The sequence below is a fragment of the Phocoena sinus genome, chromosome 5 (assembly GCF_008692025.1).
Source record: "Phocoena sinus isolate mPhoSin1 chromosome 5, mPhoSin1.pri, whole genome shotgun sequence".
NCBI lineage: Eukaryota > Metazoa > Chordata > Mammalia > Artiodactyla > Phocoenidae > Phocoena > Phocoena sinus.
Genome location: NC_045767.1, coordinates 139,468,491 through 139,486,053, shown reverse-complemented (window position 1 = coordinate 139,486,053; position 17,563 = coordinate 139,468,491). Strand labels below are relative to the sequence as shown.

At 43.3% G+C, this 17,563-nt stretch overlaps 1 protein-coding gene across 2 annotated transcripts in view; it reads left to right on the top strand.

The window, feature by feature from the left end:
- Positions 1-10,317, top strand: part of GUCY1B1 (guanylate cyclase 1 soluble subunit beta 1) — a 47,757-nt gene extending 37,440 nt beyond the window's left edge. For both annotated transcript variants that reach the window (XM_032633562.1, XM_032633563.1), the window contains 6 exons: positions 1,565-1,762; positions 4,764-5,001; positions 5,978-6,118; positions 7,511-7,665; positions 7,964-8,090; positions 9,049-10,317. In XM_032633562.1, coding sequence (XP_032489453.1) covers positions 1,565-1,762; positions 4,764-5,001; positions 5,978-6,118; positions 7,511-7,665; positions 7,964-8,090; positions 9,049-9,072 — 883 coding nt within the window. In that variant the 3' untranslated portion in view covers positions 9,073-10,317. The remainder of the gene's footprint in view (positions 1-1,564; positions 1,763-4,763; positions 5,002-5,977; positions 6,119-7,510; positions 7,666-7,963; positions 8,091-9,048) is intronic.
- The last annotated feature ends 7,246 nt before the right edge of the window (positions 10,318-17,563 follow it).

Sequence of the window (17,563 nt, the reverse complement as noted above, 5' to 3'; positions counted from 1 at the left end):
ATGGAATCTAAAAAAAAAACAAAATGGTTCTGAAGAACCCAGGGGCAGGACAGGAATAAAGACGCAGATGTAGAGAATGGACTTGAGGACACAGGGAGGGGGAAGGTAAGCTGGGACGAAGTGAGAGAGTGGCATGGGCATACATACACTACCAAATGTAAAATAGATAGCTAGTGGGAAGCAGCCACATAGCACAGGGAGATCAGCTCGGTGCTTTGTGACCACCTAGAGGTCTACATAGAGGGGTGGGGTAGAGAGGGTGGGAGGGAGATGTAAGAGGGAGGGGATATGGGGATATAAGTATACATATAACTGATTCCCTTTGTTATACAGCAGAAACTAACACACCATTGTAAAACAATTATATTCCCATAAAGATGTTAAGAAAAAAACAGGAAAAAAAATAGCTCATTAAAATAATAATAAATATGTTTTGAGAACAATGAGACATAAATTAAGTTTTCTCACTCAGTATGAGCATTTTAACCCTTCATTTTCATTTTACAGTTATAGTCATATTTCCTCTGCTCACTGGCAGGTCTTGTAAACCATTTGGTGGATGATCTGGCCTCTTTCCTGAAGGGTGTGTGTCAATAGTAAACTGATCATTTTATTTTTCTTTATTAGCATGCTAATTTTTGCTTTGATTTATGGACATTTCTGCTGAGAATATATCACAGGGAAACATTTTATTAATCCCAATTTCTTTAGTAAAGTCTCAACACAGTTATGTCATTTTAGAGAAATTATTATGCACAACTAGAAATAATTACTTTGCATTTAAAGAATTCAAACCAAGAATGTAACCTTCAGACATTTTAACCAAATACTAAATTTTTTTAAAAGTCAACTTTTTACTGGTAGATCTTCACCGAATCAGTAAATATCACGTTGTTCTAAGAATGACTTAAGTTACGAAGATGCATCAAATTCAGCAAGAGCAAATACTGTTTCAAATAAATGAGAAAATTTGTCAAAGAAAATAATAGTAGAAGAAATTAGTGCCAGAAGTAAGAGTAGAATAGAAAGTGCATGTTAGAAAGTCAAGAGTACAGAGAAGTCATGTTGAAGATGGGTCATAAATCAGGTTGTAAACCTTTCATCATTGTCTGTGAAAGAGAAGATACCTGGTTACGTCATAGAACCCCTAAGGCAACAATGAACTAGCTTCTCAGAAGAAACACTGTTATCCTTGTTAAAGAGAGGAAAGATAACTTTTTCTTCATCTCTTCATAGTGAGGGAAAACTGTGGCAATAATAAGTAACAGACTTGTGTTCAAAACCTGAGCGGGTTTCGTAGGGCAGTTTTTCACATTATCTTTTAATTTAGGCTGATGGCGTTAGAAAGTGCCATTTGGCAAAACTGCATGTCAAGTTCACTGCTCTTTTGATAGATGTTTAAGTATTGAGAAGAATGAAGCACATTCCTCTCGCATTTCTCCAAATTTTCTTCCGCCTGACCTGCTGAATGGCAGGCGGCGGGATTAGACTCCTGGACAGGAGCCAGGGCAGTGTTACCATGGGGACCCTGGGGACTGACAGTGCCTCCTTCTCCCTGTGACAGTGTCATGAACCTGGACGACCTGACCCGGCGAGGGCTGTACCTGAGCGACATCCCCCTGCACGACGCCACGCGGGACCTCGTGCTGCTGGGGGAGCAGTTCCGAGAGGAGTACAAGCTGACCCAGGAGCTGGAAATCCTCACGGACAGGCTGCAGCTCACACTGCGTGCCCTGGAGGATGAAAAGAAGAAGACAGACACGTAAGCACGTGCCCTGTGCTTAAAGAGGGCGGGCAGGGCTGGCAGGGCTGGCCTGCGTGGTAGCCGGTGGCCCTGCCGTAGTTAAGACTGACCGTCAGGCTGCTCGCTGCGCAGCAGGCCCGTAAATCCAGACACAGGTTGCTGGGGCAACGAACAGCGATCGTAGTCGGAAAGACGGCAGACCCAGAAGATGGCGGGCTCGTGTCCCAAACGACCATCTGGCCTTAGTTAGAATTCGCGCGCTCCTTTTGTACTAAAAGGGGCAGGACCAGCCGAAGGGGGTGGGACCAGCCAAAGGGGCGGGGCTAAAGCCAAAGGCGGGTGGGAGCCGCCAAAGGGGCGGGGCTAAAGCTAAGCACTTCCTGGTTCCTGGCGGCGTCTGGGGCTGGGAGGTGTGAATGTCTTCCTTCCTGCGGCCGCTCCCTGGTGAAGCTGGTTAGGCTGTTTCCTGGGAGCTAAACAAAGGTATTTAGCTTAAGGCTCATGACCTGGGGAGCAGGGTTCCCAGAGATGGGCCATCGTGTACAATTTAATCTGATAAGCAACACGCCGTTAGCGATTAGCTTGTCATAGAACACAGAGGTTCTTCCCTATAACAAGACTCCGAGGCGTGGGACCTGCCGTAGGTCTGGAGTCCTAGGTAAAACTCTAACACATCACTTCAACAGAAGTTATGCACACAGAAATCAGTCAGTCCTGATAGTGATTTTACAAACCGCGCTGGAAAAATGTACGCTAAAGCACGTCTCTGGAAATCATTAGAAGAAGAATTCAAGTGCATATTTCAAGTCCAGCTACCCGTTCATCCGCTTCTTCACACAAGAGGTGTACCGAGCCTCCTCTAGGTGCCAGGGCTGCCCAGGTGCTGGGGGACACAGAACACTGAACTTAGATTTGGCCATTATATTTTAAAAGCCTTCTGTTCTTGGACTCCAAATTATTTTTGAGTTCGGCAGGTGTGAGTCTGACAGACTGTAGTGTCATCTGTGATGACAGCAGTTGCATCTGTAATTTGATACATGAACAAAGGTATCAAAACACAAAACTGTTATTTTTCTACGAATGGTGGATTAAATTATGAACTACTGGGCAAGTAACATTTAAGATAATATTTTGTTTTCAAGTAATTCATTTAAACAAATACACATCGTGCATACTGCTTGGCCTTGCTTGAGTATATTAATTAAAATCAATCCAAAGCATGCAATCACTGACTTTCGTAAGATAATTTTTCCGGTGGTCTTGCGTGTTCATTTTTAACGTTTGTATAATAGGAAGCTGTCTTGGAGAATTGACCTCATCTTCCTTCGTGTAAGAACTGTGTCACTCTACTTGACACCATAGGGTTGGTAACAGCACCACTTCCTGTCCTTTTCTTGCATTGATGTGTGTGTGTGTTGCCTATGGTTGGATGCTGTGCCCACAGGTAAACACATCAATTAACTGTTTATTGGCAGCTTAGATGGACAGAGAATCCACGTAAATGTCTGTCGTCATCCCTAGCTTCTTCCTGCCCTTCTCCTACTTTGTATAATGAAGCTGAAAACTAGTTTCTTCGACACCACTTTACTTTCCTCACGGCCCTGAGGGGAACCCCTTAAGCGTTCCAGGTATTTGGCAAATTTCCGAAAGTATGTGGGATGAGGTGGGCCAGTCAAATTCCTCCTGCTGCTCGAGAAACAACTCAAAATGTGTATTTATCATCTGTGGTACAGCTTCCACCATGAAAGGTAACACATTTTATGGAGCTTGTGAGATAGCACTTAGCACCAAGGCTCACAGTCACCTGCCTTTGTAAGTCTGAGTTACTCGGACCCTGCTCTGGCTGTTATATTAGAAAACCACCAAGGTTTCCATCTTCGTTGGTGTTTGGTTTTCAAGGTGATTTAATTATAAACATTTACTAGGAATTTTTGTTGAAATGAAGTAGTTGTACTGGTCACATTTAATATTCAAATACAGCTTTAAAATGTTGTATAAAATGTTCTCTGTTTGAAAGTGAAAAGTGAAACACTGAATAAATTCCACTAAAGGCAGCGAAAAAATGACACCTCTGCGCCTTAACCTTGGCCCCGGTGCCGTCTGGCTTGGGGAGGAAGCGGCTCGGAGGTGGTGGCTCCTCCCGTGCGCCGTCACGTCAAGGAACCGCAGGTCTTCGTGCTTCCGCCTCTCTGCTCAGCTCTCCCCCCTCCCGTGTGCTCACCACTCTCCTTGCTCCCCAGGGCCCCTGGTCCCGTCGGCGTGGTCTCAGAATTGTCAACGGAAGTAGGATCTTTTCTTGCCTAGGCCAATTTCTACCTGCTTTATCCGTTTCTTCCATGAAGGAGTGAGGCAGGAATGAAACAGAAAAATCTGCCCTTTCTTCCTTCCTTCCTTTCTTTCTTTCATTGAAGTATAGTTGATTTATAATGTTGTGTTAGTTTCAGGTGCACAGCAAAGTGAATCCGTTATATATACATATTCTTTTTCAGATTCTTTTTTGTTAGAGGTTTTTACAGGATATTGAGTAGAGTTCCCTGAGCTGTACAGTAGGTCCTTGTTGGGGAAATCTGCTTTTCACGTCAGATGACAAACGTTGAGGCAGATGGCTTATCCCTGAGAGGTGAACGTATCCCTGGTTTTGTGGGATCCAAACAGTGCTGAGTGCTTGAATGGCTTCTTTCATCCTGTGACTATCCCAGCAGGAGCGTCGACACACAAGACCACGCAAGACAACTTCGACTTCCCGGTGTCAGTCCTCTGTTTTGTCTGTCTGTTTTGTTTGGCTTATTTTGATTTGCTTTGAATTGGGTTGGATTTGGGGATGTTCTATGGGATTAAAACAAACCAATTATTTATATTTTCTCGACTTGACTTACAAAGATGGCTAATAGCGGGTGTCCTGTCAGAACCCAAGCCTGCACAGCGCACATGGCATTGAAGTCTACGAAGTGGGCCGGAGAGGCACTGAAGCTGCTCTCAGCATCTCTCACTGTGGCTTTGTCCTCACCCCTCTGGGCAGGTTGCTGTACTCTGTCCTTCCTCCGTCCGTGGCCAACGAGCTGAGGCACAAGCGTCCGGTGCCCGCGAAGAGGTACGACAACGTGACCATCCTCTTCAGCGGCATCGTGGGCTTCAACGCCTTCTGCAGCAAGCATGCGTCTGGGGAAGGGGCCATGAAGATTGTCAACCTCCTCAACGACCTGTATACCAGATTCGACACTCTGACAGATTCCCGGAAAAATCCATTTGTTTATAAGGCAAGTCCAGGTCCTGTCCTAATGCAGTGCCATTCATGATTCTGAATTTTCAAGCCGTGGCTTCCAGAGGCACTGCAGTCACCATTCCCTGACTGTAGCCCTGCACGCTTGGTGCGGGCAGCTCTCATGCCTTCATTATTTACCATTTTCTTAAATAATTACCTCTCGTTCTAAAACATTCTCTTCCTTGTAACCCAAATGAATGGAACAGACGATTCCCTAGTTAAAATAAAATGTTAAATCCGTGCAGGTGGTTTATCACACGTAATATAAACATGGCATTCGTGTCATTGGTCTGCAAGCGACATTTTTACTGAAAGGTAAAAGTGATTTGCACAGTAAAGAAGCCATGGAGCATAGAAGGGGACTCAGACCTGCTTCTAGATAACATCAGCTTGAAGGGAAAGGTTTATAAGGCATTTCTGCCCTTGGTTTCAGTTAGTAACAAATATAATATTGGAAAAATGAAGTCAGTGGAATATTGCTTCGTAAGGGCAAGAATGTGAACTAAACCACCCCCAGGCATCTGGAGTCATAGAAGTGCCACAAGGACTATTTATTTTTTAGTCTTTTTCCGAGGAACAGTGTAACACTTGGTGAGCACATCATAAAAATCAGTGGTTAATGACCAGGGTAAATCACTGAACTGGGGGCAGTGGAGCTTTGGCCCATCCAACCATCAGCGTTTTAAGGGGAAACAGGGTAGTAAATTGTTCTACTGGGTAGTAAGCATATCTGAGCTGAGAAACCGGGACTTAACTAGAGGAAAAATAATGCCTGTAATCAGACTCCAAGTGCCAGATGTGTACATTTCAAATAATGATGTTCCTTCTCGTTGGAGTTGAAGGTATCAGAATTTTAAGAGATTCAGGGGAGGAAAGTTGAAAGTTATTGATAGCAATTGGAAGAACATGTTTTGTGTAAGGGTAGCAAGTGAAACAGTCGTGTTTGTACTGACCCATCTGTGCCCTGCCAGGTGGAAACGGTCGGCGATAAGTACATGACGGTGAGTGGCTTACCAGAGCCCTGCATCCACCATGCACGTTCCATTTGCCACCTGGCTTTGGACATGATGGAAATTGCTGGCCAGGTCCAGGTAGATGGCGAATCTGTTCAGGTGAGTAGATAAAACAGATATTATAATGGTAGTAATAGACCTTTTGGACAACCGATTCATATTCTTGACCAGCTAATCATTAATTATGTACAAGGAATAACATCCTGACAACAAAGACTAAGATTTTTAATGTGTTTTTAATTGAAGTATAATTTACAATGTTGTGTTTCTACTGTACAGAAAAGTGGTTCAGTTACACATATATAACGTGTATTCTTTTTCATGTTCTTTTCCATTATGGTTTAATACAGGATATTGAATATAGTTCCCTGTGCCATACTATAGATCCTTGTTGGTTATTTATTTTATATAGAGTTGTGTGTGTATGTTAATCCCAAACTCCTCCTGATTTATCCTCCCTCTCCCTTTTCTCTTTGGTAACCATATATCTGTTCTCTGTGTCTGTGAATCTGTTTGTGTTTTGTACATATGTTCATCTGTGTCGTATTTTAGATTCCACATATAGGTGATATCACGATATCTGTCTTTGTCTGACTTCCTTCACTGAGTATGATAATGTCTGGGTTCATCCATGTTGCTGCAGATGGTATTATTTCATTCTTTTTTATGGCTGAGTAATATTCCATTGCATATATGCACCATATCTTCTTTATCCATCCTTCAGTGGACACTTAGGTTGCTTCCATGTCTTGGCTATTGTGAATAGTGCTGCAGTGAACACTGGGGTGCATGTATCTTTTCAAATTATAGTTTTCTCCAGGTATATGCCCAGGAGTGGGGTTGCTGGATATGACAGCTCTACTTTTAGTTTTTTTAAGGAACCTCCGTACTGTTCTCCATGGTGGCTGCACCCGTTTACATTCCCACCACCAGTGCAGGAGGGTTCCCTTTTCTTCACACCCTCTCCAGCATTTGTTATTTGTAGACTTTTTAATGATGGCTGTTCTGACTGGAGTGAGGTGATACCTCGTTGCAATCTTGAGTTGCATTTCTCTAGTAATTAGCGATGTTGAGCATCTTTTCTTGTGCCTTTTGGCCATCTGTATAAACAAAGACTCATATTGTATTGAACCCATTGTATTACATTCTTCCATAGAAATGGGAAACCTGTCCACCTGTGTGAAATCTTCTTTATTCCATGTACTGAAAGTCATGAGGATGAATTAAAAACCCCTGTCCCTTCGGGTTTATTTTTTAAAATCTTTTTCCTGTGTCTCATGTAAGTTGCCAGATTCACATCTTTGAAAGCTTCAAACTTGACAAAAAGAATGTTTCTCTTGAAAGATTTCTGTGAGGGTTTTTGTCTGTAATATGCTTGGAGTTCTAGAGAATTCTTACGATTTTTATATGATGACTGCATTATTCTTTAATATAGAGTAAGCAATCATTCATAGTATTGAATTTATTAAGGCAGAGCTTTGATTTCTGCAGATAACAATAGGGGTTCACACAGGGGAGGTAGTCACCGGTGTCATAGGACAGAGGATGCCTCGCTATTGTCTTTTTGGAAATACTGTCAACCTCACAAGCCGAACAGAAACCACTGGACAAAAAGGAAAAATAAATGTGTCTGAATATACATACAGGTAAGAGACACATCTAGGTATTTACTGATTTGAAAAATGTCTCTTTGCATGTGTTTTAATTCCCTGGGTGCTTTTATTACCTTTAACATTTATCACCTCTGCTCTTAAGATTATTTATTATTTATTTGAGAAGATGGTGTCATTATTTCCAATTTAAGTGATTCTTCACCATCTTGGGAGTTTCTCCCATGATCATTGTTACTAAAACCTCAAGGTACCTTTAAATAGCTTTGGTGTGTGTCATTTTCTCTGTGCAGCCGTACTCCACGCTTCTCTCCCTGTTCCCTGTCCCCTTCAGATGTCTCATGACACCAGAAAATTCAGACCCACAATTCCATTTGGAGCACAGAGGCCCAGTGTCCATGAAGGGCAAAAAAGAGCCAATGCAAGTTTGGTTTCTATCCAGAAAAATTACGGGAACAGAGGTATGACTCATCAGAGTGTAATTCCTTTTTTAAGACAGACTATAAACATGGGAGCTAAATCATAATCACTGAAAACACGTTTCATTTGCAAAGAATTCTTGCTTACGTGAACTCTTCAGTGGAGCAGCAGAGATACTGAACCGTTAGTGAGCCGGTTAGAGCAATACAGACTTCTTAACGGGGACTTTACGGTGGCTGATGTTGTCCTCTAATGAGATTAAAACTGAAGCAGTAGACGGAGGAGACCTGGTTTTGGTTGTTCCTCCACAATCTGGCTCAGACCCAGCTGGGGAGTGGGCGGTGAGGGGCGCCCCCGGGCCCTCCCCAGCGCCCTCAGCTGTTGTGAGGGCACCACCAGGGCCAAGACAGGGCCGCCTTCACGGGAGGTTTCCTAACCATGACGCTCTGGCTCCTTGTAAGGGCCACGCTGTCACCTCGGGGGCCTCAGAACTCTGGGGTTCGCTCGGTGGTCCTGTGACCCAGGGTGGCTCGTGACACCGAGGTCCTGCCAGCCTTGCCCCCTCCCAGTGGGTTGCATCAGGAACAAGTCTGATGCTTTGTTCCCCGCTGATGCGCTGGTTCTTTAGGCGGGGGGAGACTCCTTGACTATATGTCTTTTCCTGGATGTACACATTCGTTATAAATACGTTTAGAGTAGAAGTTCTAAAAGGAATGGAATGCCACGTTCTAAAATACTTCTCTTCATCTTCTCTTCACTGTTTTCATCTCTGGTGCTAGCTTGCTTCCCGATGTTCTGATAAATTAGCTTCCCGCCAGCATCGCTCATTTGACTTGGGTGCTTCTGTCTCATCCAGCGTGATGCTGGGAATGACTGAGAAAAACTGTAGATACGAATGCAGATCAAATTTTATTTCAAAAGAGGACGAAAATCTTTTGGGAGTCCTACAAGCTTTATTATCACTGAAAATTAATACCCTATTTTTTCCACTTTGTAAAGGAAACAAAACAGGATGACAACTGAATCTTGGACCTTGAGGTGAAGAGGATGGGGTGAGGTCCAGTCTTCCCCTGACTCCTGCCAAGCCTGGGAGCAGTCATTCCCTTGGTCCTTTTCCATTTCCCCAAGCCTTTCTCCTGGTTATCTCTTTCCTTATTCATTATTCAGCTTTAGCTCTGCTTGTGAGTATTTTCAAGGTTTAGTATATTATCTGAAGTTTGGCTTCGTGTGGGTGATGTGAGCTTCACATGTCTTAAAATCTACTACAAGCATCACCTAACATGGTGACTTGCAAGTAGTAGACACCCAATAAATATTTGTTGAATTTAATTAAATGAAACAGAACAGTATCTGGCCATGTGTCTATATCTATATCTCTATCTATATACACACACACCCCATGGTTTTCCAAATCTGTTCAGTGCTCTCTCTCTCTATATGTATATGTATATTTTAATGACTATAACATATAAAAAAGTTTTGTCATGTTGGTGTATATCATTATAGAAATCATTTTCTAAAGGAGTGAATTCAGAATTTTAGGGAAAAAATGCAATTTACTTTTAGACTCCCCAAATAAGAATTAATATATCGTGCTAAGAAAATACTCACCGTTTTGAATTATGCTAACTTTCCTTCAGAAATAGAGAACGCACATTTCTGTCATTAAACTATTGGGTTATTCATTCAGATCACGTGGCAATTATAATTCCTCTAAAATGCTGTCGTTTGCGTTGTGCCCCTTGTGTAATTGTAAGTCTCACTACTCCCATGCAGCTGTTAAAGCGGCACTGTTTCACAATGAGCTATTGCGTTAGTTTGGGGTAAACATTAGGGGCTCTGACCACATCCAAGGAAAAAGCTGGAAGCATGGCTGGGGTGTTCCTGTTCGTCAGAGCCCCTGCTGGCCCTTTATTCCCAGAAATTAGCTCCTTTTTCTTAGCTTACAAGAATGTCACTATACCCAGGGCATCGTGTTCAGAAGACCTACTTTAATTCCAACATAGAACGCATTCCTGTTGGACTCGTTAGCCTGTCATCCTTCAGTATCTCTGATAATTTATTAACATCTATCTTTATAAAATATAGTACAGTTAGTTTTGTGTAAAAATGTTTGTCTTTAAATTTAGCATTTCCTATCAGCACATTGATATTTGTGTAAAATGTTCCGTGTTCATGTGTAAGAGATCCTGCAATAAGTTATTTTTTCCACTTGTCTCTAGACAGTTTTTAATTCAATAAAAATGAAATGAATAGTCTTGTCGGTCATTTGATTGACTAGTGCCATTTTTGGAATACATCTTGTCACTTTGCCTGTTACAGGCTTTCATTTTGATTCCCTGCTGTTAGGATAAAGCTGAATGGTCCCTCTTCATCAGGCCCATTCCCAGATGGTATTTTTCTCCAATGACAGTGGCAAGACCAGCCTTGGCAGGGGTCGGGGGGATATATGCACAGATATGTGTGAAGTGACACTGACGAGCTCCCGGCATTTTAGGGGTGAAAGACATGTACAAATAGCCAAACCGTCTGATATTCGTAGCAATGAAACATGTTCAAGACACAGAAAGAATACTCAGAGCGTGAGAAACAAGAGGACGGAAGTGGGGTGGGAAGAAGGCGGCGGGAGACCAGCTGGGTTTTGTGATGGTTTTGTCTGAAGGTAAATTAATGCGCCCCTTGGAGAAGCCTGCTCTCAGTGCCTCTGGGTCCCATCTGTTCAGCCCTTCTGGGTAGCACCAATAGAACCGAATGTTACGGAAAGGTAAGAGTTTCTCAGCTTGATTTGAGGGTAATACGTACATGTTTTTAAATTTCACAGAAGAATAGCAGTTTATACCCATGCACAAATATATTTCAGAACCAGTTCGTTATCTCATTTTACTTAAATCTTGATTGACTCACCAGATGACATGTTCTGCCTCTTCGTCATGGAAGGTGTGACGTTGTGGTTTGTGATAAGAGGTGTATACGTTTGGTCTTAGCCCCCGTCCCCTTCTGGCTCGGAGCTCCTACAACTCCAGGAATTTCCTAAGTGATGAAAATGACAAAGGTGTCTTTCATCATGTTAGTGACGTGACTCGGGGCCTGCACTGGGTTGCGGGGAGCTTGTTGCCAGGTGAACCGACCTGGAGTTCAGAGGGTGGGAACTTTTAGTCCCACCCTGACCCGCGTCTCCTGGGAAGGGAGAGGGCTTGGAGGTTAAATGCTTGCCAGCAGCCAGTGATCTCATCAAGTGGGCCTGTGTGATGACGCCTCCAGAAAAGCCCAAAGGTCGAAGAGCTTCCGGGTTGGTGGACACGGGGCGAGGCAGGGGTGGGCCTGAAGCTCTGCGTGTCTCACATCTGGCTGTTCTGAGTCACATCCTCTAGTAATTACAAGGCAGCTAGTAAGTAAAATGGGTCCCTCGGTTTGTGTTTCTAGCAGGGAACCTTGGGTCTGCAGCCGGTTGGTCGCAAGCGCGGGTGACCACCTGGCCTTGCTTTGGTCTCCAAGTGGGTGCGTATTGTAGGGCTGAGCCCTGAACTTGAGGAATCAGAGGCGATATTGGCGTAGATGGTGTCAGAACTGAGCTGCATTGGAGGACACCCGGCCGGAGTCCTGAGAGTTGCTCTGTGGTGGGGAAAACACCCCACACTGTAAATGGGTGCATATTCTTACAGGGGAAGAAGAGTCACGTCTCTGCTCACCATTAAGTAGGTTTCTCTTTGCAGCCTCGCTGCCGGCTGTTAGGACCGCTAGGGGGCAGGAGAGGGGGCAGTGCAGAATCGAAGGGGGTGCGGGCGGAGCGGGGAGGAGAAGGACACGGGGCTCTCGTAGTAGGAAGCGCCGCTGGCGTGTCTCGGCTCCGGACCGAAGGCCGCTCCCTGCGTGCAATCTGGAGTTTATCCCTCCCACTGTCCCCTACGGTCAAAGGAACGTCATGAAAGTAATTATTTTTACACCATTCTGACCGTTTGTGTAGCGGGCAATCTACTCCCATGCACCATGTTCAGAAATTTCACCCACATTTTTCCTGCTGATTCTGTAGGAAGGTGTGTAAACGTGTCAACAGGCCATTTGTACTAGAAGCTATAATTTCGTCCAGAATCATTATAGGCAAGCTGAGTTGCATGTAGCCCATGTTAAAATCTATCAAATACAAATAAAAGTATTGTTTATTGACAAGGAGAAAATTGGAAAACCCCTTATTTTGCGTTAACAAATGCATTTAAATGATTCTCTCTTGCTTCTACCATATTGGAGAGAGGAAATAGTATAGGGTAGATGTAAAAAACCAAACAAAAGCAAAAACCACAGTCCGGAGAGTCAAGAACCTGAGTCCAGTTCTGGCAAGGCCAACCCTGTGGTCTTGGCATCTTAGATTCCTAATCTGTGAAAGGAGCTGGACAAGATGGTGTCTACAGTTAATTCTTGCTCCAAAATTCCAACGTTTCTGTGGTGAAAATTTCAGGGCAGGGATGCTGTGACTTTGGCCTGGCCCTCTGGGGAATTCTTAGAAAGACAATCCAGTCTTAACTCTTTTTAAGTCAAGTAACGATGAGCAGATGCACTGGGTGATTTTAAAGCTAATTTCTAAGAAATAAACAACTCTCCGGCAAACACCTGCTGAAGACTTTTGACTCCAAGCTAAAAATCAGAATGACTAGGTCATATTAGTGTATACAAGTATTAAATAAAGCATTAAAAACTGGCCCTATAATATTTCCCTAATGATGTTAAGTTCAAATTCTTTAGTAAAGAGCTGGGCTTTTGATTCTCTAAAAATAAGGGGAGAAAATGTACCTCCGTTTCAAGCAGTAATCTTTTTGAGTAGAAGATAACCTCTTAAAAATTAAAGACAGGAAGTGTCAGTGAGTGGTACATATAGTTTTTTTAAAAACTTATTACCAATAAAATGTATTGCCCATTTTGTATTAACTTGCAAAATATTTCCTGTTGAAAAAAGAAATCTGTAGCCCAGAGGTGGAAACCACTTAAATATCCATCAGTGGGTACATGGATAAAGAAAATGTGGTCCATATATACGGTAGAATATTGTCCAGTTTTTAAAAAGAAGGAAATCCTGCCGTTTGCAACAACATGGATGAACCTTGAGGACATTATGTTAAGTGAGATCAAGCCAGACACAGAAAGAGAAATACGGCATGATCTCGCTTATGTGTGGAATCTAAGGAGGGCGAACTCATAGAAGCAGACTAGAAGGGTGGTTCCAGGGGATGGGAGTTGGAAGAAGTGGGGATTGTTGGTCCATGTGTACAAGCTTTCAGTTTCGAGATGACTAAGCTCTGGAGACCTAGTGGACAGCAGGGTGCCTCTGGCTCGTGACGCATTGTGACACCGTGCGCCCCAGGTTGGGACTCGAACCCACGGGCTTTTAATGAGGATCACTCTCCTGGTGTCAGGACTTCCTGAGCCTCGGGTTCTTTGTGTCTCAGTGCAGGAGGAATTCAGCGAGAGGCAAAGAGATAGGCAAGAGGATGCTTGTGAGGGATACAAGCGGGCAGGCGAGGGGGCTCTGCCCTGAGAATCAAGCGGGCTACATTCTTATAAGCAAAGGGAAGTGGGGAGGGGAAAAGACCGTCTTCTTTCTTGTTCCTGGAGTTGCCATCACTAGATCCTCCTTCGTATTGGGCGGGAGACCGGTTGACCCTATGAGGTCAAACTAGGACAGACATAGTGCTCATTCAAACCAGCAGAAGGGTGGTGACAGAGACTGAAACATGTCAAGTCATCTCAGGTTTCGTCTAATGAGGGTCTCCTACTTCGGAATGTCACCTTTCCCTTATATTCCTATCCTTGGTCCTAAGGATCATTATCTTGCTGGACTCGACCAGCAGGATGCAGGCCTCATTTTTTCGCTCAGTGGCCTGGGGCATATCTCGTGCTTTTATTTATGAATTTATAGTTAAGCAAGCCTGCTTCCTTCCACAATGTTCTGATAGCTTTCCTGAGCGGTCATGGACTCACAGTGGTCTCCCAAATTTCCCTCTCTATAATCCCCTGGTGGGATTTCTAAAACTCCCTGTGTAACTCTCCTATTTGATTCCTATCATTTGTACACGAGAAATTTGCTAAGAGGGTAGATCTGAAGTGTTCTCACCACACATACACACACACACACACACACACACACACACACACACACACGGTGACTATGTATTATGTTAATTAGCTTGATCGTGGTGATCATTTCACAATGTATACAAATATCAAAACATCACAAGGTACACCTTAAACATATGCAGTTTTTATGTCATTGATACCTCAGTAAAGCTGAGAAAAAATGGTTTTACCAACTTAAAAAATAAATTTAGGGGCTTCACTGGTGGTGCAGTGGTTGAGAGTCCACCTGCCGATGCAGGGGACGCAGGGTCGTGCCCCGGTCCGGGAAAATCCCACATGTCGCGGAGTGGCTGGGCCCGTGAGCCATGGCCGCTGAGCCTGCGCGTCCGGAGCCTGTGCTCCGCAACGGGAGAGGCCACAACAGTGAGAGGCCCGCGTACTGCAAAAAATAAATAAAAATCCATAAATACTTTCCTTTTTGTGGTTTTCTGCATGACATGAATACACTTCCACATAATTTTTATATACCCATGGTTACAATAAAATCGTAAAGCTCTGGGCAACCACAGCACCGAAACCTGGCATAGTGATTACACATGGCTTTTAATGTATTAGTACAAATAACATCCCCAAAGGGATTTCAGTTATTTTTGTGTAAAAATCATCATGGTGAAGCCACAGGCTGGGCCAGCTGGGTCCTCTGCTCTTGGGCAATTGGCACTCGGATGGGGGTGGGCGGGCTGGCCCGTAGGAGTGAGGGGTTTGTGTCCTGGAATCAGACACGGTGGAGGCAGGGCCTGAGGAAAACATCACTGTCCTGAAGTATGCAGAACTCAAATTTAGGATCTGCCAAGAAAGTCTAGCAGCCTGTTTGAAGAAGCCAGCGGCTTGGAGGGTTAGAGGCAGGACAGATCTGGGAGTGAAAGGTGTCTGAGCCCGAGGCCTTTGCAGGTGCCCAGTTCCTGTGCAATGATGTTTTTGGAACACATCTGTTTAATGGTTTTATAGCCTCAATTTGAAGTGTAGAAGAAGATTTAAATAATGGGGTGGCTGTTCCTTGTGTATTAATATAGATATTTTTTTCCTCCAAAGCACAATATTTTTTACGTCTGATTAGGAAACGACAAGGGCGCTCTCTCTCAGCAGGGTCGGATAGGGATATAATGTCAGTCGTAATGCGAGTCACATCCGATGTGAAGTGTTAAATTCAGAAGTGTCTAGTAGCCACACTTTAAAAAATAGAAACAGGTGAAATTGATCTTAATAATATGTTTTATTTAACCCAATATATCCAAAATATTATCATTTCAGCACGTAGTCCATACCAGAAATTATTACTGAAACATTTTACATTCCTTGTTTCCTCCTAAGACTTTGTAACCCTGGGTGCACATCTCAGTGCAGACCAGCGTTGAAAGATAAACCGAGGCATACTGGAAATGTTAAGGTTTATCTGAGCAAAACCCCATCCGGTCAGGCAGCACTATAGTGGAATTGGCTAGGAGAGCTCCACTAGAGATGCTGGGAGAGACTTTTGTTACTGAATGCACGTTCGTGTGCTTGATGCACGGTGAGGCCAAACAAACCGAAATGTTGGAGTTTGGAGCAGAGAAGGGTTTATTGCAGGGCCCAGCGAGGAGAACAGGTGGCTCGTGCTCAAAACACCCAAACTCCCTGATGGCTTTCAGGGAAGAATTTTTAAAGGCAACTTCTGGGGTGAGGGCTGCAGGGTGTGTGAATTTCTTCTGAGTGCTTGGTAGTCAGGTAACAGGGCGGGGCTCCAGGAATCTGTGCTCAGCCTGAAATCACCACCCTCCACCTGGGTGGGGGCCTCAGTTCCTGCAGAAGAGCTCAAAGTTACTGTTATGTGTATCTCTTCAGGAGGGACCAGGACCCTGCCCCAAGGTTGCACCATTGTTTCTTTTTTTAAATTTATTTTTTACTGAAGTATAGTTAAATTGCCATGTTGTGTTAATCTCTGCTGTACAGCAAGGTGACTCAGTTATACATATATATATATATATATATATATATATATATATACACATTCTTTTTCAAATTTCTTTCCATAATGGTTTATCACAGGATGTTGAATATAGTTCCCTGTGCTATGTAGTAGGGCCTTGTTGTTTATCCATTCTATATATACTAGTCTGCATCTGCTAATCCCAAACTCCCAATCCATCCCTCCCCCATCTTCCTCCCCCTTGGCAACCACCAGTCTATTCTCTATGTCCTTGATTTTGTTTCATAGATAGGTTCATTTGTAACATTTTTTAGATTCCACATATATTATATCATGTGGTATTTGTCTTTCTCTGTCTGACTTACTTCACTTAGTATCATAATCTCTAGGTCCATCTGTGTTGCTGCAAATGGTATTATTTCATTCTTGTTTATGGCTGAGTAGTATTCCATTGTATATATGTACCACATCTTCTTTACCCATTCACCTGTCAATGGACAGTTAGGTTGTTTCCATGTCTTGGCCATTGTAAATAGTGCTGCTATGAATGCACCATTGTTTCTTAACTGCTCCTCCCTTGTTTCTGCATTCCCTCACTTCCCTGATTAGCAACTGTTTGGTACTCAGGGAAGGTCCAGGAGGCTTAGAAACCCTATTTCCAACAAACAGGAAACAGGGAACATGGAAAGGGCCTATACCTGGGAGGGCCTCACAGGGTCCTTCTTGGTTTCACTTTCATGGAGAAAAGGCAGGAGCAGAGTAATGGAATTCCTGATTTGCTATAGTTTAAAGCTTTGTTGACTGACTGACTAGTTGCTCTTAGGTTTCAATTTTATAACCTTGTTACACTTACAGGCTCGGGTTTTGGATTGTTCATGTCCGCCGCCAGGGCGTTAGAGCCACCTCTGTCTAACAGCCTCCTGTTAATTAATTTAACCCAGCCACTATTCAAGTGCTCACAGATCATGTGAAGCTGGTGGTCATCACTGAACAGCTCAGCTCAGATCCACAGGGTGTTGTTGCATGTGCTCAGATCTTCTATGAAAAGCAAATAATCCTTTTAGATACTTGATTGTTTGCTCCTTGTCAGTACATTGAGTCATACCTTGTTATTTATAAAAACAAAACAAGAAAAGTAGATGAATAGTTGAAAGTGGTCATTAAGTAAAGAAAAAAGTATATGCATGTTTGTACTTTTTCATTTATCATATGCAGTTTTGAATAGAGCATTTCTTTTGAACGTAAACACTCTAGGTACTATGACACAGTAGAAATGGTGATAAGAAGTGTAATAAAGAAAAATGAGTTCTATCTGAGATTTTTAGAAAAATATTTAAGGAAAAAGAAATTGGACCTTTTTATAAGTTGCTGACGTTTAGCAACTTAGCGTTTTCAGATGATAAAGGACCTTCCATTTTCACGTGACGATTCTTTTGCAATGTTTTTGCATAAGAAGCAATTATGAAGCACTGTTATCTTTTG